The sequence below is a fragment of the Carcharhinus amblyrhynchos genome, chromosome 21 (genome assembly GCF_965287045.1).
Source record: "Carcharhinus amblyrhynchos chromosome 21, sCarAmb.v2.hapA, whole genome shotgun sequence".
Classification (NCBI taxonomy): domain Eukaryota; kingdom Metazoa; phylum Chordata; class Chondrichthyes; order Carcharhiniformes; family Carcharhinidae; genus Carcharhinus; species Carcharhinus amblyrhynchos.
The window spans coordinates 13,172,792-13,199,279 of NC_137344.1; the positions used below are offsets into that span (position 1 = coordinate 13,172,792).

The 26,488-nt window shown below is 42.9% G+C and overlaps 1 protein-coding gene across 1 annotated transcript in view; it reads right to left on the reverse strand.

Annotated features, from left to right (window-relative positions):
* Positions 1–26,488, reverse strand: part of LOC145356565 (dynein axonemal heavy chain 17-like) — an 811,195-nt gene that overhangs the window by 449,864 nt on the left and 334,843 nt on the right. The window contains exons 33-35 of the mRNA XM_080209339.1: positions 22,496–22,603; positions 14,488–14,619; positions 3,296–3,456 (exon numbers count right to left, since the gene is read on the reverse strand). Of these exons, the coding sequence (XP_080065465.1) occupies positions 3,296–3,456; positions 14,488–14,619; positions 22,496–22,603 (401 nt within the window). The remainder of the gene's footprint in view (positions 1–3,295; positions 3,457–14,487; positions 14,620–22,495; positions 22,604–26,488) is intronic.

Below are 26,488 nucleotides of genomic sequence, written 5' to 3' on the forward strand. Positions count from 1 at the left end.
CGATTCCCAGCTTAGATCACTGTCTGTGTGGAGTTTGCACATTCTCCCCATATCAGCATGGATTTCTTCCCACAGTTCAAAGATGTACAGGTAAGATTGGTTGGACAAGCATAGGTTAGAGGAATTAACAGATAAATATATGGGGATATGGACATAGGACCTGAGTGGGATTATTGTCAGTGCAGACTCAATGGGCCAAATGGCCTCTTTCTGCACTGTAGGGTTTCTAGGATATGTTTCATTGCAGGACAAGCTTGAGCACAATCAGCATGGATGGGCACAGGCTCATGGGGTCACGTCCGACATAAAGATCCTCGCGCCATCCTTGAGCTTACCTGAGAGGAGCAGGATCACATCTGTGCTGAGGGCATGCTGGGGGCAAGAGACAGAAGTGAAAACCCTCAACGTCCAGCCGTGGCAGTAGCCTCATGTGAGTTATGTCTTTGCAATCCTCATGCCCCTGTCATGCATTAATGCCATCTCACTTCCTTGCAGGGCAATCAGCGGACAAACCCACCACATCCTCTTGACCTCAGGAAATATCTGATCTGAGCACCTCTGAGAAAAATTTCTGACTTCGCACCTTGGTGAGAATAATGAATAGACAGGCTTCTGGCTCACTCATTGGTGAGCATCTCGTAGCTGATGGCTCACAGCATGTGAAGGAAGAGATGGCTCAGGAATCAGCACATGGAGGGACGCAGGAGCCCAGGACTCTGCTGAACCCTGGTTTGATGAAATGCCCCTCTTTCCGGATATGCCCCAGCTGCTGGAACTGTGAAGGCAGATTCGCAAATTTCAGGAAGGGGTGTCAGCATCCTCCTTCAGACTGCAAGACTAACTGGAGGAGTCTCCTCACATTCTGTCCAAGATGGAGCTAGCACTCTGAAGCAACCAAGCCAACACTGCGAGGGTGGCATCTGCAATGGAGTCATTGGTGCAGGACGTACACTCAATGGTGAGGGATGTCCACTCCATGCTTCATGCACCCAATGGCTGAAGGCATGAGCTGCTTGGTACAGGAAGCAACTGCTTTCTGCAGGTACTTGTGGGCATCCATAAGTGTCAGTATCAAAACAAGAGTGGCTTCTTGATTTCACCGTAACTGCCACTCCATCACTCGGAGGTGACCAGAGACACCGGGCAACGACAGGGAAGGGATGTATTTGGTGCATTCCCCAGGACCTTCCACCAGGAAACACTGCGTGTGTCTAACCCATCTGACTCCCTTCTTCTAGTGAACCTAACCCCACACACTGATGAGGGTAGCACAAGAACACCCATGTTGCCTGAAAGCAGGTCAGTGCCCTCAATAGGATGGCCATCAAAGTCATCTCAAGCAACAGGGCATGGCAGACAGTAGGCCACCTCAACCTAAGCTACGGGTCCTGGGAAGAAAGGGTAGTGTTAGGAAGGAAAAATCACGTATGCTACAATTTCTTTTCATGTATGCTTATCATGTATGCTACAATTTCAAGTAAGTGCTAATGTAAGCAACATGTAATGTATTATAAGTCTCATTGTTCACCCTATTAGTGTCACCACACACTCAGTTCATTGCAACTTGCACTATCAACCTCCGCATTTAAGTTCCCTCATGTGACCTCTCCATTCCCCCTACCTTCACCTCCTGCAGTCCCTTCCCTGTCCCTCCCAGCAGTCAGGTCATTCATTTGGGCATTCCTGATTTCAGCTCAAGGAAGCCATTGGCTGAAATCTTGTGAGAGTTGCTCCACTTGCACCAGGAGAGTAAACCCTTATTGGCATATCTAACCTTGAATGAGGCAGTATGAGTAGAGATGGGTCCTTCAGCATCTCTGCACCCTGAGATCACCTTGTTCCTTGAAAGTTTGCGAGCAGTATTCCATTAGGCAGGAATCAGACATTTGCAGCATTGCTCTGTCTTCGCTGTAAGTCATCATCATGCTCCTGAATCATTTGTTTCTTGGACTTCTGTGCCCAGCCATGAAAGGGACAATCTCTGAGATAATGTGCCACCATCATCACACAGATAACAAAGACCTCATGGGGGTATATCAGTGACCACCCTAATCCTGGTCATCCCTGAAGCGAGAGGCTATTGGGGTGCTCAAGCCCTGCACCCCATTCAGTCATTGACTTTTGCCTGAGGTCTTTTCACAGATCATAGATCATGAATCGTAGAATCCCTATTGTGCAGAAGGAAGCCATTTGGCCCATCGAGTCTGCACCGACTACAATCCCACCCAGACCCTATTCCTGTAATTCTTCACATTTACCCTCCTAATCCCCTTGACAGTAGGGTTGATTCAACATGGCCAATCAACCTAACCTGCACATTTTTAGACTGTGGGGTGAAACCTGAGCACCTGGAGGAACTCACGCAGACACAGGGAGAATGTGCAAACTCCACACAGTCACCCGAGGCTGGAATTGCATCCAGGTCCCTAGTGCTGAGGCAACAGTACTAACCACTGTGCTGCCACAGAAGGGACCCTTTTCTCAGGCTCCTCTCATTGGCCATCTCTATGCGCACTTCATCTGAGATGATGTGATGATCTTCCATGTCCTCCTCTGCCAGCTCCCCACCCCATTGCAGCACAGGCACATCACACAGATGTGTGAAACCCTCTGGAGGCTATACTGAAGGGCTCCCTCTGACCAGTCAAGTCACTGCAACTGTATTTTCAGAAGCTCAATCATCTGTTCCAGCACAGCGCAAAATGCGGCAAGAGCACCATTGTAACGAAGCTCAGCTGTACTCAGTACTCTCCACACAAACACCATAAGCCAGCACCAGAGAGGCTACCCCCAGGTCCCCGAAGACTCATACCTCCAGCCTCTGCTCTCCCTCAAAGACTGCCAAGATCTAAGAGCGGGCAAGGATGTTGTGGTTTATAGGGAACTGGGAACACACCTACAGGAAGCAATTGGCATTGTTGATTTCAGGGAGTGGAATCCCTTACTGTGGATGAATGGGGCACCATGATGCCACGAGAAATCCATAGCCACATGCTCCCTGTTCCTACATGGGTGCTCCAGTTTCCTCCCACAGAGTTGCAGGTTAGTCGGATTTGCCATGCTAAATTGCCCATAGCGTCCAAGGATATGTAGGGGATTAGTGCGGCAAATGCATGGGGTTACAGGAATATGGTGGGTGGTTGGCTTGGGTAAGGTGCTCCGTCAGAGAGTCAGTACAGATTCAATGGGCCAAATGGCCTCCTTCTGCACTGTAAGGATTCAATGATTCTATGTTCATTCAAAACCAGGGAAGGAAAATTTAAATTTTCACTCAAACATTTATCCATTTCCTTACCTATCAGTAAGTGGAGTAATAACCAATCTAGGAGTGTTCCCAAGATATTCATAAGAATATCTGAACTGTGCATCGCAAATGTTAGCAAAACAGTGCCGTTTCTCATCATCCCAGCGATGTCTTAGCTGTGATTGCCAAGTAAATGCTTGGACATTCTCTACCTATGTAAAAAAACAAAATCAACAATGTATTTGAACAGTTTTCTTTATACATTTACAGAAGTAAATTCATTAATTAATAAATGCATGATGAATAATTTTAGCTGCAGTGAAGATCTCAATTTATTATGCTCTGATACACAAAATAAGGGTAGTATGTTAGCATGAGCTGAGAAGTAATTAACAGACAGGAAACAAAGTAGGAATAAATGGGTCATTTTTAGGTTAACAGGTTCTAACTAGAATGGTATTACAAGCATCAGTGCTTGGGTCTTAGCTACTTAGAAACCATAACTCAGATGAAAGGTCCGAGCACAGAAGATAAGAAAAACTTGTCAGAGATACCCAAGAAATTGTAATTTTTTTTATTTCCAATATTCTGTTCATATCTTTAAACTAAGGTGTGTGAGTAGTAATTAGAGCAAGGAAGGCAAATGTAAACTGTGAGTTTGATATATTAATGGACCTAGCAAGACTTCACACAGGTATTTACCTGAGGTAATTTAGTAAGGGTGGTTATAGAACAGGAATAGATCTGAATGGATGTTCTAGTTCAAAGGATAAGATATGCAGGGAGGTGAAAGAAAGGCATCATAGGTAAAGTTTTGTAATGTCGTAATAATATTAGGTGTTGTGGATTTCAGAGAAAGGTCAAGATGTGGTTTGCACATGTAGATTCAAACTGACAACAACAATATTTATTGTAAGAACTCTTGACTTACAAAATACAAACTGAAACTAAAAGCAGCAGGCTGGGCAACATCCTAATGAAATCACCATCAAATCATGTAATCAACTGTATAGCTACTTGCGACTATTTAAAAATATAACAAGTATGGAGAAAGAGGGTTTGCTTTTCTTTTAAATTCTAAAAGCTAAAGTAAAGAGATGAAGTTAATCAATCCTGGGTCAGAGCAGTTCTAAAGAAACTGAGTGAGATAATGAGAGATCAAAGGGAAATAATGCATTTAAGGAGATGCTATAAACCATGAAGTAGCTGTTTTGGATGTCATACAACAAAAGAAACAGTTGGTCAACTTCCAGCAAGCCATGTTAACAAAGCCATAACTGAAAAGTCAACTGCTGGGAAACATCAGAGGGCACTCCAAGAGAGAATTAAAGGCACTTAAAAAGGCAAATAAAAATTACTAGACTTTTATGGCCCATGAAATCTATAAGGTGTTGCTGAACAGATTGGGGAAGGTTAACTCTGAAGATAAGCAAATTAAGATGGCTTAGTATTGTGTGAAGGCATTGTCTTATTTAAGCCTTCTTCTCTTATAGTTATTTTTTTTTCCTATTTCTAAATAAACATTTATTTTCCTATAAAGTTATAACAAGTAGTCTGGAACATGATTTCTGGATTTCGAAACCTCTCCTCATACTACACAAATTGCAAACATCAACTTGAGGGCAGATGTTTCACATTTCCCTTCTGGGATTTAAACAGCTTAGCATTTACCATCAGCCGTGCCCTTAACATAATGTGTCCAAGTTTACTGACAAAGAAACCCCGAGGGAAATCATGGGCCCTGGTGCTTCTCCTGTTTCCAGGTTCACTGATCATATTTTGTCACAGTTCACCTTTTTTTTCCTCTGGGCTTCTATAAAGGGCAAGTATGAGTGTGAGGCCAGTATGTTGTTGCTGATGCAATACGTGGGAGGTCTTGGAGGCCCCTGGTCTCCCAGATATCCATACCTGTGCTCGGTGTGTGGAACCACAGTCCCTACGGGACCTGGTAAAGGAACTGGAAAGGCAGCTTGAGGACATTCGTCTCATTACAGAGAATGAGGAGATAATTGATAGGAGCTATCGGCAAGTGGTCACACCAGGGCAACGGGAAGGTGGCACATGGGTAACTATTAGGAAGGGGAAACCTCAGGTGATGGAGAGCACGCCGGTGGATGCCCCCTTCAAAATAAGTACTCCTGCCTGAGTACCACTGGGGGGGACAGCTCATCTGGAGGAGGAAGCGGCGGCCAGCTCTCTGGAGCTGAGCCAGTACTTCAAAAAACTAAGAAAGAGAGCAGCAAGGCAGTACTAATAGGGGACTCCATAGTGAGGGGATCAGACTGGACGCAGACGGGAGTTGTGGATGGTGGTTTGTCTCCCTGGAGCTGGGATCCGGGATGTCTCTGGACGAGTCCCAGACATCCTGAAAGGGGAGGGTGAGGAACCGCAGGTTGTGGTTCGTATAGGTACTGCTGACATAGGCAGGAAGAGGGAAGCAGTCATGAAAAGGGATTATAGAGAACTGGGTAGGCAGCTGAGAAAGAGGAATGCGAAGGTAGTAATCTCAGGATTGCTGCCTGCGCCGAGGGAGAATGAGAGCAGGAATGTAATGAGGTGGAGGGTGAATGTGTGGCTGAGGGACTGGAGCAGGGGGCAGGGATTCCAGTTCCTGGATCATTGGGACCTCTTTAGGGGCAGGTATGACCTGTACAGTAAAGACGGGTGGCACTTGAATCCCAGGGGGACCAATATCTTGGCGGGAAGACTGGCTAGGGCTACTGTGGAGACTTTAAACTAGAAAGATTGGGGGGAGGGAACAGAGATGAGGAGACTGAGACCGAGGAGGTTAGCTCCCAGGTAGGGAAGGACTGTAGACAGTATGAGAGGGAGGTTAGATGGGTGGTGGAGAAATGTCCAGACTGAGGGGCTGAGGTGTGTCTGTTTTAATGCCAGGAGTGTAGTAAATAAGGTAGATGAGCTTAGGGCGTGGATTGCTGCTTGGGAATGTGATGTGGTGGCCATTACAGAGACTTGGATATCTCAGGGACAGGACTGGGTACTTCAGGTGCCAGGATTCAGATGCTTCAGGAAGGACAGGGTCGGGGGCAAAACAGGTGGTGGAGTGGCACTGTTGATCAGGGACAGTGTCATGGCTGCTGAGAAGGAGGATGCCGTGGAGGGACTGCCAACAGAGTCATTGTGGGTGGAAGTTAGGAACAGCAAAGGGTCGATAACTTTGCTGGGTGTTTTCTATAGGCTGCCCAATAGTGACAGGGGAGTTGAGGTGCAGATAGGGAAAGAGATGTAGAAATAACAGAGTTGTCATGATGGGAGACTTTAATTTCCCAAACATCGACTGGAACATCCCTAGGGTAAGGGGTTTGGATGGGGAGGAGTTTGTTAGGTGTGTTCAGGAGGGTTTCCTGACACAGAACGTGGATAAGCCTACGAGAGGAGAGGCTGTGCTTGACCTGGTGCTGGCTAATGAACCAGGACAGGTGTGGGATCTCTTGGTAGGTCAGCAACTTGGGGATGGAGATCATAATTCTATCTCCTTCACGAAAGCATTGAAAGAGATAGGATCAGGCAGGCTAGGAAGGTGTTTGTCTGGAGTAAGGGGAAATATGAAGACATCAGGCAGGTAATTGGACGAATAAACTGGAAGGAGGCGTTCTTGGGGAAAAGTACAGAAGGAAGGTGGCAGATATTCAAGGAATGTTTGACTGGAGCTCTGCACAATTATGTTCCGATGAGACAAGGAGGTTTTGGTAGGGCGCAGGAACCGTGGTGCACGAAGGTTGTGGTGAGCCTAGTCAGGAAGAAAAGAAAGGTGTATAAAAGGTTCAGAGAGCTAGGAGATATTAAGGATCTAGAGGAGTATAAGGCTTGTAGAAAGGAGCTTAAAAAGGAAATTAGGAGAGCCAGAATGGGTCATGAGAAGGCCTTGGCAGGTAAGATTAAGGAGAATCCCAAGGCCTTCTACAAATATGTGAAAAGTAAAAGGATGAGAAGAGAAGGGATAGGACCTATAAAAGGTGAAGGGGGAAAAGTCTGTGTGGAACCGGAAGAAATGGCAGAGGTGCTTAATGAGTACTTTGCCTCGGTATTCACGGTGGAAAGTGATCTGGGAGGTTGTACTACAGGTTTGCGGCAGTCTGAAAAGATTGAGTATGTGGATGTTAAGGAAGAGGATGTGTTAGAACTTTTAAGCTCTATCAAGATAGACAAGTCGCCGGGACCGGATGGGATGTACCCTAGGTTACTGTGGGAGGTGAGGGAAGTGATTGCAGAGCCCCTGGAGATGATCTTTGCATCGTCGATGGAGATGGGAGAGGTTCCAGAGGATTGGAGGATTGCGGATGTGGTTCCTATTTTCAAGAAAGGGAACAGGGATAGCCCGGGAAATTACCGACCGGTGAGTCTGACCTCAGTGGTTGGTAAGTGATGGAGAGGCTACTGAGGGACAAGATTTATGAGCATTTGGAGAAGTTTAGAATGATCAGATATAGTCAACATGGTTTTGTCAAGGGCAGGTCGTGCCTTACGAGCCGAGTTGAGTTCTTTGAGGATATGACTAAACACATTGACGAAGGAAGAGCGGTAGACGTGGTTTACATGGACTTCAGCAAGGCGTTTGATAAGGTCCCCCATGCAAGACTTCTTGAGAAGGTGAGAGGGCATGGGATCCAAACAGCTTTGGCCTTGTGGATCCAGAAGTGGTTTGCCTGCAGAAGGCAGAGAGTGGTTGTGGATGGGTCTTTTTCTGCATGGAGGTCAGTCACCAGCGGAGTGCCCCAGGGATCTGTTTTAGGACCCTTGCTGTTTGTCATTTTCATAAATGACCTGAATGAGGAAGTAGAGGGATGGGTTACTAAGTTTGCCGACAATACGAAGGCTGGTGGAGTTGTGGATGGTCTGGAGGGATGTCAGAAGTTGCAGCGGGACATAGATAGGATGCAAGACTGGGCGGAGAAGTGGCAGATGGACTTCCTCGCAGATAAATGTGTAGTGGTCCATTTTGGCAGGACCAATGGGATGAAGGAATTCAATATCAAGGGTAGGAGTCTTAGCTGTGTTGAAGAGCAGAAGGATCTTGGGGTCTGGGTCCATAGGACTCTTAAATCGGCCTCGCAGGTGGAGGAGGTGGTCAAGAAGGCGTATGGTGTACTGGCCTTCATTAATCGAGGGATTGAGTTTAGGAGTCGGGAGGTAATGCTGCAACTTTATAAGACCCTTGTCAGACCCCACTTGGATTACTGTGCGCAGTTCTGGTCGCCTCACTATAGGAAGGACGTGGAAGCTACTGAAAGGGTGCAGAGGAGATTTACAAGGATGTTGCCTGGATTGGGAGGCATGCCTTATCTTATGAAGGTAGGTTGAGGGAGCTGGGATTCTTCTCCCTGGAGAGACGAAGGTTGAGAGGCGACCTGATAGAGGTTTATAAGATGTTGAGAGGAATAGATAGGGTGGATTCTCGGAGGCTATTTCCCAAGGCTGAAATGGTCACTACGCGAGGACACAGATTTAAGGTGCAGGGAAGCAAGTACAGAGGAGATGTTAGGGGTAAGTTTTTCACTCAGAGGGTGGTGAGTGAATGGAATCGGCTGCCATCGGTGGTGGTGGAGGCGAAATCGCTGGGGTCTTTTAAAAGACTTCTGGATGAGTACATGGGATTTAATGGGATTGGGAGTTATAGATAGGTCTATGGCTTAGTAGGTATAGATGTGATCGGCGCAACTTGTGGGCCGAAGGGCCTGTTTGTGCTGTAGTGTTCTATGTTCTATGTCATTAGCAAGACTTAACCATTGTAATTTGGAGTCAGGAGTCCTCCTTCCATTCAAAAGCAGCCATGCACCATGGTATCGAAAATTAATGCATTGGATAAATTACAAATATTATGAATTAGTTGAGTAACTGTACCACAGCTTCAAAAGGGAATGCAGTGCATTTTGATTCATTAAACAATGGCCTGGGTCCAGATAGCAAACGTTTCTACACATAAATAAAAAGAAAAAGAGTGGTTAAGGTAAACATTAGTCCTTTAGAGGATGAAAAGGGGGATTTAATAACGGGAAATGAGAAAATGACCAAGGCATTGAACAGGTATTTTGTGTTGGTCTTCACAGTGAAGACAAAAATAATATGCCAAAAATTGATGACAAGGAAACTAGGGTAGGTGAGAACCTAGAAACAATTATCACTAAAGAAATGGTGTTAGGAAAGCCAATGTGGCGAAAGGTAGACAAGTCCCCTGGCCCTGACAGTGAGGGAAATAGTAAATGCACTCGTAGTAATTTACTAAAATTCGCTGGACACAGGGGCAGTTCCAGCAAACTGGAAAACAGCAAATGTGACGCCACTGTTCAAAAAAGGAGGTAGACAAAATGCAGGTAACTATAGGCTGGTTAACTTAACTTTTGTAGTGGGGAAAATGCTTAAATCTATCATCAAGGAAGAAATAGCGAGACATATGGATAGAAATTGTCCCATTGGGAAGAAATGGGACAAGTTCATAAAAGGCAGGTCATGTTAACTAATTTATTGAAATTCTTTGAGGACATTAAGAGTGTGGTGGATAACGAGGAAATGGTGTATGTCTGGATTTCCAGAATATCTGGATTTCCAGAAGGCATTCCACAAGATGACATACAAAAGGCTGCTGCTTAAGATAAAGGTGCATGGCATTATGAATAATGTATTAGCATGGATAGAGGATTGGTCAACTAAAAGAAAGCAAAAAGTGGGGATATATGTGTATTTTTCTGGTTGGTGATCAGTGACTAGGGATGTGCCTCACGGATCACTGCTGGAACATCTGTTGTTTGTAATATATATAAATGACTAGGAAGAAAACGTAGCTGGTTTGATCAGCAAGTTTGCAGATGATACTAAGATTGGTGGAGTTGCGGATAGTGAAGATTGTCAGAGAATATGGCAGGATATAGATTGACTAAAAACTGGGCGGAGAAATGGCGGATGGAATTTAATCTGGACAAATATGAGGTGATGCATTTTGGTAGCTCCAATTCAGGTGGGAGCTACAAAATAAATGGCAGAGCAATCTAGAACCTAAACACACAGAGATACCTGGGAGTACAGGTTCACAGATCCTTAAAAGTGGCAGCACAGGTGTAAAAGGTGATGAAGAAAGCGTATAGCACGCTTGCCTTCAACAGTCGGGGCATCAAATATAAAAGTTGGTAAATTTATGCTACAGTTGTATAAAACCTTAGTCTGGCCACATTTGGAATACTGTATCCAAGTCTGGTCACCACATTACCAGAAGGACGTGGAGGTTCTGGAGAGAGTGCAGAAAAGGTTGACCAGGATGTTGCTTGGTACGGAGGGTATTAGCTTTGAGAAGGGATTAAATAAACTGCGATTTTTCTCCCTGGAAAGACGAAGGTTGAGGGGGTGACCTGATAGAAGTTTATAAAATTAAATGAAATATATATAGGGTGACCAGTTGGAAGCTTTTTCCCAAGGCAGAAATATAATTACAAGGGGGCACAAGTTCAAGATAAGGGGGGTGAAAGGTTCAGTGGAGATGTGCGGGGGAGGTTTTTTTTACATAGAAGAGGCCTGCGTAAAAGGACTTGGGCTCAGACAAAATTCCATTTGCCTTCTTAATTACCTGTTGCACCTGGAAACCAACATTTTGTGATTCATGCACAAAGACACCCAGGTCCCTCTGCACATGCTGCAATTTTTTACCATTTAAATAATTGTCCATTTTGTTGTTATTCCTACCAAAACTGCCAAGTTGAGGCAGTTATGTTAGCCACATTTAAGACTTATTTTGATAGGCATATGAACAAACGGGGAATAGAGGGACATAAGTAGTTTGTTTAAATAGGTAGATGTGATCAGCGCAGGCTTGAAGGGCCTGTTCTTGTGCTGCACTGTTCTTTGTTCCCAAGACACGAAGATGAGTGGTAGAGCAGAGGAAACTGAAAGTCTGCAAAGGGATATAGATAGCTTAAGTGAGTAAGCAAGGGTCCGGCAGATGGAGTACAATGTTGGTAAATGTGAGGTCATCCATCTTGGTAGGAATAACAGCAAAATGGACAATTATTTAAATGGTAAAAAATTGCAGCATGTGCAGACGGACCTGGGTGTATGAACCACAAAATGTTGGTTTGCAGGTGCAAAAGGTAATTGAGAAAGTAAATGGAATTCTGTCTGCGCTCATGTCCTTTTATTGTTGTTAGAGTCATTTAATAAACTTTTTGTTTGTTTTTAATTTGGGCCTAATGTACTCTTCTGGTGTTCACGACCTGTTTGAATTGTTGATTTACGACTGTTTGGCAGGTCAGGTGCTTCGGACAGTTTTTTTCATAGGGAAATCTAGGACTCCTTTCAATTTTAGTTCAGAAGTGTTAGCTCCAGATTGTAAAAAAGTATTTTTGTCTCTCTCCCTGGTATTAGAAATTCTGCTGGCTAGTTGGAAGCAGTCTCTCTTGCCTCTCCAGAATGAAAATTTTGCTGTCAGTGGTTTGCTGGCTAAAAGCTAAAGGCCAGCAGTGGCTCTATCTCTACCTCGAGGTGTACTGGGAGCTTCAAGATGAGGAACGCAGAGTTTCAATTCTCTATCCAAAGGAGTAAACTGCAGAGGGAGTTGGAAAGCTGCAACATCCAACATCGTGTGAGCATTCTGAGCTAAACCTGGGACGGGTGTATGTTTGTAAGAAGGTTTGTTTGCTTGGAACAGTATATTGAGCTGTTAAGATTCATAAACATGGTTGTTTATTTTTCTTGTTTGTAATTGGTAAAGGTTATTACAAAATCATATCACATCTTATGCTTACCCACGCTGTAGTAGGGAATGAGTTAATGAACTTTGTAATACTTGGTGGAGAATGAGAAAAGTATCCAGTAGCCTACATGCAGCTAGTTTTCATATATTTCAGATAAATATAACTTTGTTTTCGTGTGCCCAGACAGGGAGACGGCAGCTACTCTTGCTATTATACACAAGTTTTATGATAAGCCTGCTTAGAAATGTAGTTGACCCAGCTTGTAGTTATGTTGTGTCTTTAATTTCGTGGACTTTCGCCTAATATAGTGAAACCTGCATGTCCTAAATATATTTTATATATATATATTCATTATATACTGCTTATGTGTCATGTACTAACATATTATGCGTACACATATGTTATACAACTTATGAGCATAGATTGTTATACCAGCCCATTAAGTTTAACTTGTCTTGTCGGCCTGTACGTTAGCTAAGGGCTAATCACACACGTCAATTGCGGCCTTGAGATAACCATGAAGAAGTGCTGAGGCAGCCATGTTCCCATGATGGAGAACAACCCACAGCCTGGGAACCTGCTGAGAATGAGAAGACGCATACGTGACCGGGGGAGTATAAATATATGCTCTTAACTTGTGTTCGGCGAGATGCCTAGGGAACCGCTGTTAGGTGACAGGTGTATCTCCCAAAAGCTTTTGAATAAACTGCCGTACTTTGACTCACAATTAGTCTCAGAGGTATCTTTACCTACAGCACACGCCAAAATTCAAAGTGCAAAACTTATGACCTAAGCTGACTTCATGCACACTTTGGAGTTTCTGACCTGGATTATAACGCCCACACATGCACCTGGTGGACCCTACCTGAAGTGTACATGTGAATATGGCTGGGTGGGGTGGGGTAGGGGGGAGTTATGTTGGGGGAATTTTTCCATGTTGTCAGGGGTGGGAGGATGGGGGAGTTCCATGGGGAAGGGGGAGATGCAGTGCTCTCATATTTATTTACACTGGGGTGCCAAACTGGTTGCTGGTGGATTTGCCCCTTCTATTTTCTTCCACAAAATGTTCAAAAATTTGGTGGAAAAAGCTGGCCACTGTTAGAAAATGCTTTGAAAGAAAAAGAATTGCCAAATTCTGGCCCCTAGGTCAATTTCTTCAATGGTGGGACTCTCCTATGAGGCTTCAGATGGACAATACCTATGTGCTTTAGGATTTTGACGATTAGGAGGTGATCAAATCAAAATACATAAAATTTTTAATAGATTGTCAGGATAGGATGTTTCCCATGGCTGAAGAGTTTAGAACTGAGAGTCAAAGTTTCTGAATAAGGGGTCAGGCCTTTGGACTATTTTCTTCACTTGCTGAATTGTGAGCCTTCAGAATTCTCTGCCTCAAAGAGCTGTGGGTACTCAGATGTTTAGTATATTCAAGCCAAAGACATAGGTTTTTGGATACTATGAAATCAGTTGATATGGGGATAGCATAAGGAGGAGTAGGTGAGGTGGAATATCTGCCATGATTTTAATGAATGGCTGGGCAAGCTGAATTATCAATTTCTGCCTCTATTTTGTCATTCTTATGAATTGCAGCTTATATTTTTATAATTTTTTCAAGTTATTCTTCCAGCAGTTATAAACCCATACTTAACCAGGAAAAGAGTCATGTGGCATCACAGTTAGATGCAGCACTGAAGCACTACCAATTTACTGTGTCTGATAGTCCCACTCCCCTGTTCTTTCTCCAGAGCCCTATAATTATTTTCCCTTCAAGTATTTATTTATTTTCCTTTTGAAAGGTATTAGGAATCTGCTTTAATGGCCTTTTCAGACAATGCATTGCAGATCATAATAAAAATATTTCCTCATGTCACTCCTAGTTAATCTCAAAACTGTCTTCTTCAGTTACTGATTTTTCTGATACTGGAAATGGTTTATCCTTATTTATTCTAATAATTTATGACATTGAATGAGTCCATCAAATCTCCTCTAACTTTCACTGCTCTAAGGAGAACAACTCCAACTTTTCTAGTCACTCCACATTATTGAATCTTTTCAGTTTCCTCAAAGGCCTTGATTCCCTTGTAGACCTAAATTAGCTCCTGTTAATGCAACATTGTGGCTTTTAAAAAATTGTCTGCATTTTGAAAACCATCCATGTCCTCACCCCTACCTATTTCTTCAAGTCCCACAATTCACTGAGATATCAGGAACTCATCTAATTCTGGTCTTTGGGGATTTCTCTGATTTTAATTACTAATTACTCCACCATCAGTGGTCATGCCTTTAGCTGCCTTCAGCTCTGGAAATACTCCCAACATATCTTTGCATTTCTCCTTCTCTATAATGAAGGAACAAATATGTTGTTGGTAGCTCATCCTTTACCTAGGGTTCCCTGAGAGATTATATACCATGCAGGACTTACGTTGGCAGTTATAGGAATGATTGCAGTTCCCCAGACTGTTGAATAGCCTAGTGCATTCCTATATTTACTGCTTTTCTGCCAAAAAAAACTTGAACACTCCAAAAAAATACAATGCCTCCTACCTTAGTTGTTATCATTTTGTTCACAACATCTCGAGCGTGCACTTCTATTGTACAAATGGTCATGATCTTTTGTCTCTCTCCTGCTGTTAAGTTGCCAATCAATAATGTGATCAGTGAATTCAGTTGAGTGATCTATCACAAAAAATTAAAAATTAAAGTCAGGATATCGTTAATGTAACGTACAAGCATATTGGTGAATAAATAGAGGAACAGGACTGGCAGAAAGTATAATCATAATGTAGAGTCATAAATCCCACAATGCAGAAGGAGGCCATTCAGCCCATCAAGACAGCATCAACCACTTGTCATTAATTATTGCTGTTTTCCAAGTCTTACTCCCTTCATAAAATGGATGGAAGAATATTTGGATCAAAAATGGTGAACGTCTATTTTGAGAAAATCACTTTTCTCAGCAATGAGAGTGTGACCAAAGAGCAAGCTCTAAGCTTGTATTTAAGAACATTTCAGCTAGATGGTCGGCTTTTTTAGCTGTGATTCAGTGGGTAGCATTTCTGTCCCTGAGTCATAAGTTGGCTCAATTACCTCTCAAAGGATTTGCGCACACAATCCAAGCTGATGCTCTGGTCCTGTACTGAGGTTGTGCTGCACTGTCTAGAATGTCAGCTTTCAGGTGAGCCATTGAAACAAGTCCCCATTTCAGAAAAATGCAAAAAGATCATATGGCATTATTTTAAAGATAACTGTATATTTTTTAATCATTATCACCTAAAAACAGGTTATCTAGTCATTATCTAATTTCTGATTGTGGGAACTTTGCTGAGTGAAAACTTATTTCCTACTTTACAGCATATGTTATTGGCTATAAAGTGCTGTAGGACATCTGAGATAAGAAAATGTATTTGATAGAGGTTAGTCTTACTGCATGTAGGAGAAAAAAAATCAAGAAGGGACACAGGAACCAGGAATGTAGGAGGTAGTTGCCTCCAAGGCTACATGACACAGTGATTCAACTGTAATGATCCTCAACCCATATGCTGTTGTTGTGCAGAATGGTGACTGTGAGGTAGCTTGATTCTTAACACCCTCCTGACAGTGTCCGAAGCTCTTCAGTTGCTTCAAGAAACATTTCCCTCTGTGATGATACTGTGCCTTTCGGAAATGTATTTTAGTTACGATTCTTGTGCATGATCTGTTTTAGCAGTTTTATTATTGGTGCCATTTTGTCTGTAACTGGCATCTTATACTGCAGCAGTATAATTGCTAGAATACTTGTTTTAATCTGGACTAACGCTGTTCTGTTCCTTTTACTGGTTCCCCTGGGGTTTTGCAGAATAGAACTTGATTCGGTTGAATGACAGGTAAGGTCATATGGCTGGGTGGAGCTAGGCTTACACTGAAGAATCAAGTCAGATGCTGCTTTAAGTTGTTAGAGAGCAGTGCCTCTCTTTTCTCTTCTCTGAAGTAGGAGACTGGAATCTGCCATAAAACAAATCTCCTTATTTGAGAAGTTGCCGTTTTGGAAGCTGCAGATAGAAATCCCTTTCTGTCTCTGAAATCTGAAGACTGGGAGCTGACAGGCTTACTTCTCTGAAGCTTTGCTATTTAAGGATATATCCTTTACTTTTCAGGAAACTGCTGTCTGGATCTCTGTTCAGAGGTGTCCAAAGACTGGAAATCTAGTATCCGCGTAAGCATATCTGCTTTGTATTGTAACTGGTTCTAAAGAAGTGATTTATGTCAATGACAGATACTCTTAAATTGGAACATTACAGATAGCGAGCTGTTAGGAATAATATTTTGTCTTGTTTAAGTATTTTAATTGGTAAAAGTTATGCTAATTATTTTTGTCATATTTTAACTATGTTCTTAAGTACAATTTGTTTTGATAGAAGTTTTCTAGTGGGTGAATTGAATCATACCTGGAGCGGAATACCTTATGCTCATCCTAATGCCAAAATCAAAAGTAAAAGTTGGGGTCTAGGCTAAGTTCATAACATACCTTTGATTTCTGATCTGGTCCCGAATATCTCCTTCAGAAGACTAAATAATTGCACTATTCAGTAACATTCACAATTACATAAATACTGAAGCAGCCCATGTCCACAGTCAGTGGGACCTGGATAACATTTGCCATCAGGCAAAAAGTGTTTGCTTTCATTCACAGGGTTCAGGGACAAAATAATATACACCTCACATGTGCCAAGCAGTATCTTTAGCCAAGAGGAGGCACTCTAACCACCATCTCTTGACCACCAATCAAATCCTAGGGGCAGGATTTCCATTGACCAGAAACTGAACTGGACCAATCATACAAAATACTGCCAAAAGAGCAGGTTAGAAGCTGAGTACTCTGCAGTGAGTAACTTATCTTCTGACTTCCCAGAGCTTATTCATCACCCATAAGGTAGATGTCAAGAGTACCTTATCGTGAAATACTCTCCACTTACATGGATGAGTACTATTTAATAATTGACTCTTCCACCCTGGGAAAAAGCTTCTGACTATCCACTCTGTCCATGCCTCTCATAATCTTGTAGACTCTATCAGGTCCCCCCTCAATCTCCATCATTCCAGTGAAAACAAACCAAGTTTCTCCAACCTCTCCTCATAGCTAATGCCCTCCATACCTGGCAACATCTTGGTAAATCTTTTATGTACCCTTTCCAAGGCCTCCACATCCTTCTGGTAGTGTGGCGATCAGAACTGAACACTATATTCCAAGCGTGGCCTAACTAATGTTTTATAAAGCTGCAACATGACTTGCCAATTTTTAAACTCGGTGCTCCGGCCAATGAAGGCAAGCATGTCATATGCCTTGACTACCTTCTCCACCTGCATTGCCACTTTCAGTGACCTGTGTACCTGTACACCCTTTGCTTATCAACACTCTTAAGGGTTCTGCCATTTACTGTATATTTCTTATCTGTATTAGACCTTCCAAAATGCATTACCTCACGTTTGTCCAGACATTTGTAAATTCCAACTGTCATCTCTCCGTCCAAGTCTCCAACTGATCTATATCCTGCTGTATCCTTTGATGGTCCTCATCACTATCTGCAAATCCACCAACCTTTGTGTGGTCTGCAAACTTACTAATCAAACCAGTTACACTTTCCTCCAAATCATTTATATATATTACAAACAGCAAAGGTCCCAGCACTGATCCCTGAGGAATGCCACTTGTCACAGCCTTCTATTCAGAAACACACCCTTCCACTGCTATCCTCTGTCTTCTTTGATCGAGCCAGTTTTGTATCCACCTTGCCAGCTCACCTCTGATCCCATGTGACTTCATCTCCTGCACCAGTCTGCCATGAGGGATCTTGTCAAAGGCCTTACTGAAGTCCATTTAGACAATATCCACTGCCCTACCCTCATCAATCAATTCATCACTTCCTCAAAAAACTCAACCAAGTTCATGAGACACAACCTCCCCTTCACAAAACCATGTTGCCTCTCACTAATATGTCCACTTATTTCTAAGTGTGAATAAATCCTGTCTCGAAGAATCCTCTCCAATAATTTCCCTTCTACTGATGTAAGGCTCACTGGCCTGTAATTATCTGTCAGAGTTTGCAAAACTGGTTAAAGACAGAATTAAAGATTCTGTATCTGAATGCACACATCATTTGAAACAAAATAGGTATATTTATAGCACAAATAAACATATATGATCTGGTAGTCAATAAACAGATATGATCTGATAGTCAATTCAACAAGTGATTGCATGGTGATCAAAGGTATTTGGCATTTCAGAAGGATGGGAAGCTAGGAAAAGGTCGAGGAGAACTCTAATTATGGATGACTTAAGTATAGTGGTGAGTGATGATCTTAGTTCAGAAGATCAAGATGTAGGTTGCGTTTGGATTGCGATAAGCGGCAAGGAGAAGTTATTAATTTTGGAAGCACTTTATTAGCTTCTAACAGGAGTTGCACTATAGGACAAAGTAAACAGAAAGAAATAATGAGGGCTTTTAGGAAAGATACTGCAACAATCATGGGTGATTTTATCTCGCTTGGTAAAGGTAGAGTGGAAGATGAGTTCATAGAATTTATTTGAGACAATTTTCTATATCTGTACATTTTAGTGTTAACCAGGAAGCAGACTATTTTCTACCTGATAATGTGCAATGAGGCAGGATTAATTAATGACTTCACAAATAAGAGGTTCTTGGTAATAATGATCACAACATGATAGAATTTCACATTCACTTTGAGGTGAGAAGTGTGCATCTAAGACTAGTGTTTAAACTTAAATAAAGACAATTACAAAAGTATGAGGGCTGAGTTTGTTAAAATGAATAGGGTATAAGTCAGGCCAGAAGAAAATCAGTGACATACATTTAAGGAAATGTTTCATAACTCAGCAAAGCTAAATTCCATTAAAAAAGAAAGACTGAATGAGGATGACTATGGAATTCTAAAATATCAACATGATAGCAAAAACCCACAATGCTATAAAGATTAGTAGTAGATAAAAGAATTAGACAGATCTTATAAACTAACAAAGAATGACTAAAGATATTATGGGGGAGAAATGAGAATATGAGAGAAAATAGCTAGAAATATAAAAATTGAACGAGTTTCTATAATTATTCAAAGAGGAAAAGAGTAACTAAAAGTTAGCATTGGTTTCTCGATTAAGAATGAGGTATTAATCATGGGAAACAGGGAAATGTACTTGAATATCAGGTAAAAGAGAGGAACTTTTAAAAAATCACAATCATTCAGGAAAAAATATTGGGAAAACTATTAGAACTAAAGGCTGACAAGTCCTTGGATAGAATGACTTGTATACCAGGGTTTTAAAAGAAGTGGCTGCATAGATAGTCGATGCATTTTAGCAGGAGGTGATGGCCAAATGGTATTATCGCAAGACTTTTAATCCAGAAACTCAGCAAATGTTCTGGGGAACCCAACTTCAACTTCCCGCCGCAGCCAATGGTGGAACTTGAATTCAACAGAAGAATCTCGAAATGTCAATTGTCGGAAAAACCCATTTGATTCACTAATATCCTTCAGGGAATAAATCTCCCATCCTTACCACTCTGGCCTACATGTGACTCCAAAGCCACAGCAATGTGGTTGACTTTCAACTGCCCTCTGAAATGGCCTAGAAAGCTACTCAGTTGTGTCACTCACTACAAAGTCAATTAAAAGGAATAAAACTGGGAGGATCACCTGGGATTGACCCAGGCATCGGGAAAGATAATGGCAAGAAAAAAAAAACAGCCTGTTGTCTCTGCAAAGTGCTCCTTATTAACATCTGGGGGCTAGTGCCAAAGTTGGAAGAGCTATCTCACAGGCAAGTCAAGCAACAACCTGACATAATCATTGTCATGGGATCATACATTGCAGGTAACGCCCCAGACACTACCATTACCATCCCAAAATATAAGATGCCCCAGTGGCAGGACAGAGCCAATAGAGGTGGTAGCACAATGGTATGCAGTTGGGAAGGAGTTGCCCTGGGAGTCCTCAACATTGACTTCAGACCCCATGAAGTCCCATAGCTTGAGGTCAAACATAGGCAATGAAACCTCTTAACGGTTACCTCCTTCGAAATGTTGAACAAAATTTGGAGGAAGCACTGAGGGTAGTAAGGGTGCAAAATGCACTCTGGGTGGGGGAATTTCAGTGTCCAGCACCAAGAGTGGCTTGGCAGCAGCCCTACTGATTGAATTGGCCATGTTCTAAAGGACATAATTGCTAGACTGGGTCTGTGGCAGTTGGTGAGGGAACCAACAAGAGGAAAAAGCATACTTGACCTCATCTTTACCGATTGCTGATGCATTGGTCCACATATCAGTAAGTATGGCTACTGCACAATCGTGGTGGAGATGAAGTCCTGTTTTCATATTGAGAATAGCCTCCATCGCGGCTGTACCATGCTTAATGCGACAGACTTTGAACAGATGTAGCAACTCGTGGCACCTATATGGCACTATGCACCATCAACAGCAGCAGAACTGCACTCCAACACAATCTACAACCTCATCCCCCAGCAAATCCCCCATTCAACCATTACATCAAGCCAGGGAACCAACTTTGATTCAATGGAGAGTGCAGGAGCAGCACCTGCCATACCTAAAAATGAAGTGTCATCTAGTGAAGCAACCAAACAGGACCATGTGCATATCAACTAGCATAAACGCAAAGCGATTGACAGAGCTAAATGATCCTACGACTAACAGATCAGATCCAAACTCTGGATTCCTGCCACATCCAGTTGTGAATGGTAATGGACAATTAAACGACTCACTGGAGGAGCAGACTCCGCAAATATGCCCATCCTCAGTGCAAAAGATAAGGTGATCCATCTCGGCCTCACAGATGTCAGTATCCAGCTAATTCGATTTGCTCCACATGATATCAAGATACAATTGGAGGTACGAGATACTGCAAAGGCAATGGGCCCTGACAACATTCTGGCAATAGGCTTGTGCTCCAGAACTTACCACTTCTCTAGACAAGTTCTGCCAGTACATATACAACATTGGCATCTACCTGAATGTGGACAATTTTCCAGGTATGTCCTGTACACAAAAAGCATGACAAATCCAACCTAGCCAAATACTACCCTATCAGTCTACTATTGATCATCAGAAAGTGATGGAACGGGTCATCAACAATGCTATCAAGCAACACCTGTGCAGCAATAAACTGAGGAGTGATGCCCAGTATTGGCAGGCACTCCAAGTGTGCCAGGTTGGCAGTGTCAGGTTGCCCTCAATGGCCCCCTGTTCTACTGGTGAGGCCATCACATCTGGTCCCCATTGATGGGGTACCATATGTGGTTCTTGCCTGTGGGAACCTTCCCCGGCGATGGCACAGAGGCAAGGGAGCCCAATTTGCGAATTGTACTTCAGTGAGCATTTAAATATATTTAATTAATATATTCAGCCTTGTGCCCTTTTCGGGCATGAGGCTGATTACACCAAATATCCAGTGCTGGTAAGATTGAGAGGTGAGAAATTGGGCGCAGCTCTGATTTCTCGGCTCTCTCACTATCTTACCGGCTCACCGTGCCCATCAACTGACGAAACGTAATAATATCACTCCCATAGTGTCTAACATTAAATGTGGATCTACAGATTGGACATCAACAGTTAAAGAATCCAAATATGCTAAGAATTACACTAAAAACCAACTTAAAATTTTCAATCAACTCACAATGTGATTCGCTTATGTATACTAGAAGCTTTATATATTCACACACAGGGCCATATTCTTTGTCAACATAGGCAACATGAGCATACTTTGCAGCTTCTTCATGTAAACTAGGACTGAGGGAACAATCACTTCCTGGTTTATTCCCCAAGTCAATGCTGTGACCAGAGTTGACCTGTCTGGTTTGAATTTGACCAAAGCCAGGCAGTAACTACTCTATGCTGCATTCTCCAGTGTAATCTCTCCACCAATCAGGATCCACTTGCGAGTCAATCAGCACTCTCTTCTCATGCAGCATCAGTTGTTGTTCACCCATTAAAATTTGAAATTTCTTGTCACCTTACCTGATAAGTGCAAAATGGAAAACTTAAATACCATGTATCTGTTCAGCGATACTCAAATTCTGTACTTCTAAGCTAATCTTATATATCTTGAAAATCATGCCACTCAGTTGTCGAATCCTACATTTTCAATAACAGCAAGAAGAAATGAAGACAAATTTGGACGTTGTAAATTACTGGGCTGGAATATGATCTGCTATGTGGCAGAAAATATAATTGCATTGTTTTTCAGCAATTCCAGATAGGCAATGGGTTTAACTATCAGTGACTTCTGTCAGTGCCCTGAAGCAAAAGAACTAAGGAAGAAAAACTTTTTGAGCCATTTTGCAACAATTTTCCCTGAAGATGCAGCTGATACTGTTTCATTAAATGAAGGGAAATGATGAATTAGCCACAACAGTGCTTCAGCATTTGTTAGTCCCACTAACAATAAATACTAACTTTGCATTCAATCCTCCAGCTGAAGACCTGCCAACAATGTCAACAGCTCATTGGTAATACTCAAAAAAGAAAAGTAGTCTTCAAAGTTAGCAGACCTGTTTTTTCAGGTAATCCTTCATGGCATTTTCATAACCTTCTTCCAGTTTTGCAAATGTACCACTAACTTCTCCATTCCAAACAATCTGCGTACCAGTCAGAGCAACCTAAAATAAATTTTGCAACAAAATGGACATTAAAGATACGTATAAGCATTTACTTAATTATATAAAAATAATAAGTTACAGGATATAATGAGGGACTGCATTGCTAGGTCAGAATAGGGTATGCAAGGGGTGTAAATTAATAAGGTGTACTTGCTAGCAACTACAGTTTGCAACTGTTACTACTTTAACAGCATCCGCTTTCTAGGGAGATAAGCCTTTCACTGTAGGCAGGTCGGAGCCTCATAAATGACAAGTAAATTGAGGTCCTACGATGCAATTAGGACTCCAATGCAATCTCAACAAAAACAAGACTGCCTCCCATTGGTGAAACTGTAATGTAAAATCTTCTGGGATTGATTTCCTGACCTGGTTTGCTAATACGTTGAGGTGGAAATCAAAGAGTCCTAGAATTTTGTTTTATATTGCATTATTTTTTGCATTGCTTTTTCTTACTTATCTAAAATCTATCAAGCTGTTTCCTTTGGTTTATCTTTAGACTCCCTTGTTCTGCTGATATTACGTTTTCTTCCTCCAGTGTTAAAATGAATACCAAAGTATGTACTAAATAAGGCTGTCATTCCCTTATTATCCATCAAAGTCTCATTGGCTTTATTAATTGACCCATGTTGTTCTTTTACCACTCCTGTTCCCTTCAACATTCACTGGCATATAAAATGCCTTAGAAGAGATTTTTCATGTTAGTTTAGTTGCATCTTAGCTATTCGTCTTATATTCATCAGGACAATTAACAAGAATACTAAATTGTAAAGGGAACGACGATTTATGCTGCATGAGGAGAGAGTGCTGACTGATTGACAAATGGATTCTGATTGTTGCTGTGCAGAATGCACCAGTTCACTAACAACTGACAGTTAACTGTCAAGTTTTGTTGAAATTCAAATCAGTCAGTTTACTCTAATCGGTCAGGGCATTGCCCTGGGAAATGAACCAAGGAAAGGGAATCACATTTTATTTTAGGTGCAAAAGGCTCAATGTGTGTATATGCTCCTTTAGTCTGCCAAGGACAGGGCTTTGTGTATGAATACAAGTAGCTTCTAACCTGCATAAATGTGTGACACTGCGAGCCTGACTTAATTTTTTAAGCACTGTGCTTAATCTTGTAAGCACGACGAAGCACTGCGAGCCTGATCTTAAATTTTTTGTCAGTGTAATTCTTAGCACATTCAAAATCGTTTGCCAAATATTGTCCAATCACAGTTGGCTAAGATCAAGTGTAGTATCGACATGCTGTGCTTGTTGAAGTCATTAGGTTACATTTTAGCTTCTGACACAATTTTAACAGCGGCATCTTGGCCTTTCGGCTTAGATGCAAATGAGATTAAGCCTTGGAGGAGGAACTATGTCCACTCCAATCAGCTTGGATCATGTAGATCAAGCCCAAGACAGGCGGTGAGAACCCTGTCTTGTCAGCTTGGATCAGGAATGTCTCAACTTGTTGAGACTCTGAATTGGACTTGATTTGATAGAATTGGAATAAAAACAGAATGAGATCTAATGTTAGACACAAGGTTTTCAGTTTTGTAAGCATAGCCTGGTTGGGTAGAGTCAGTACTTTGTTGCAAACAACCAAAGAAACATGTTGTTTAATAGAATCTGTTAGGCATTCGGACTTATCAATCAATTATAGAATCATAGAATCACTAGAGTGCAGATGGAGGCCATTCAGTTCATCAAATCTGCATTGACTCTCTAAGTCCTATCCTCGTAAACCTGCACATTTACCATGGCAAATCCAGCTAACCTGCACATCTTCAGAGTGTAGAAGCAAACTAAAGAACCCAGAGGAAACCCATGCAGACATGTGGAGAATGTGCAAACTCCACACAGATGGTCATCCAATGTTCGAATCAAACCTGGGTCCCTAGCCTTTTGAGGCAGCAGTGCTAATCACTGCGCCATCGTGCCATCCCTTACAGTGTACTTATCTAGATTCAAACTGGCACTGAAATTCATATACACGTAATCATTTGTGTGACAGGTTGGGGGTGTATGGGGTGTCAGGGAAGGGTAATACCTTTGGTGGGGGAACATGTAACATCCTTTCAGGGCAGTTTGTCCATCCTTTGTCCCCACCTGGCACTCAGCTCTCACCTGTGGCTCCCCGTAGTTGTTTGCACGCGACAGTGGCCATACCCCGGGCAACGGCCTCGGCAAGCCGGCTAAACCAGGTGAGGGTAGCTGACAGGTTTCAACCCTTGGTGAGTTAGGGAGATGTCTATCCCAACATGTGAAGACAGAGTCCGGTGGATTGAGAGGAAGAGACCAATGGAAGGCCCAACGGTCAAGAAGGCATTCTCTGCAAGCATCGTGGAACGCGAAGAGCAGGACAAGACACAGAAGACGTTCTGGTCATCCACTGCGCCTAGTCCCACCTCCAGCCATCTTGACTTTTGTCTTGCCAATGGATCTAGATGGGAATTGGGAAGAGAGAGTGAGGCTGACGCTACGCAACTCTCCCTCACTTTAATCCAAATCAAGCGCTAGTTTTGACACCATCATCATCATCATCAACATCAGTGTCCTGTTCAACCCTTGAAGTCCTGTGGCGATGGGCAAGCGACGAAGCAGCAGGTGTGGATACGCTGGGAGCTGTAGTCACGGACCTGTATGCAGGCGGCTCAGGTCTAATGGTCGTTTTTCGCTGACCAAAGCAGCAGTGGAACTCGGCGTCTACCTGGGCGATTGAGCAGTCCTCTTCAGGAACGCACTGCTCACCTCCGTTGAATGAGAAAGGGGCTAGAAAAGGTGCCCTAAACATTGCCTGCTTCACTACACCCTGGACAGTTTACTGCGGCGGGGATCCCAACTTGCAGTCGAACACACAAGATAAAACACAAGGTAACACCGCTCATCATTGGCACCTGGAACATGCGCACACTTTTGGACAACCCTACAGCAGACATACCAGAGAGAAGAACAGCCTTAGTTGCCAGAGGGCTTGCAAGATACAACACTGACATTGCAACCCTGAGCGAAACTCACCTTGCCAACATAAGTCGTTGACTGAAACTGGAAGTGGATACACTTTTTTCTGGAGCAGTCGCAGCAGCGATGAGCATCGTGATGCTGGAGTTGGATTCGCTGTCAGGAGTCACCTCGTTTGGAAACTTGATAGTCTATCCAAGGGTGTGAATGACCGGCTTATGATATTACAGCTTCCGCGACAGAACAGAAGTCAAGCCACCCTGATCAGCACTTACATCCCCACAATGAACAACCCAGACGAGATGAAAGACAAGTTCTACGAAGAACTAGATGCCCTACTATCAGCAGTGAGCAGTACCGACAAGCTGATCTTGCTTGGCAATTTCAATGCAAGAGTAGGGTGTGACTCTGCAATCTGGCAGGGAGTCATTGGGAGGCATGGAGTAGGCAAGTGTAACAGTAATGGCCTACTCTTACTGAAGACCTGTGCAGTACACGACCTCCTCATCACCTACACAACCTTCCGTCTGCCTACCCGTATCAAGACCTCCTGGATGCACCCCCACTCTAAGCATTGGCATCTTATCAACTATTTCATTGCCAGGAGAAAAGACAGGCAGGATGTCACAGTGACCAAGGTCATGTGTGGTGCTGACTGCTGGACAGGTCACAGGCTCATTGTCTCCAAAATGAGGCTCCGCACCAGACCCAATAGGCGACCACAAGGAAGCAAGGTTATGAAAAGAATCAATGCAGCCAAGCTAAAGAACCCCAGCATAGCTTCAGCACTGGCTGAAGTCTTAGAAATCAAGTTTGCTGACCTACACCTCGCGGGCAGCGCTGAGGACAACTGGGAATGCTTCAGGGATGCTGTCCATACGTCTGCGCTGAAGATGCTCGGGCCCTCCACCCACAAGCAGCATGATTGGTTTGATGAGA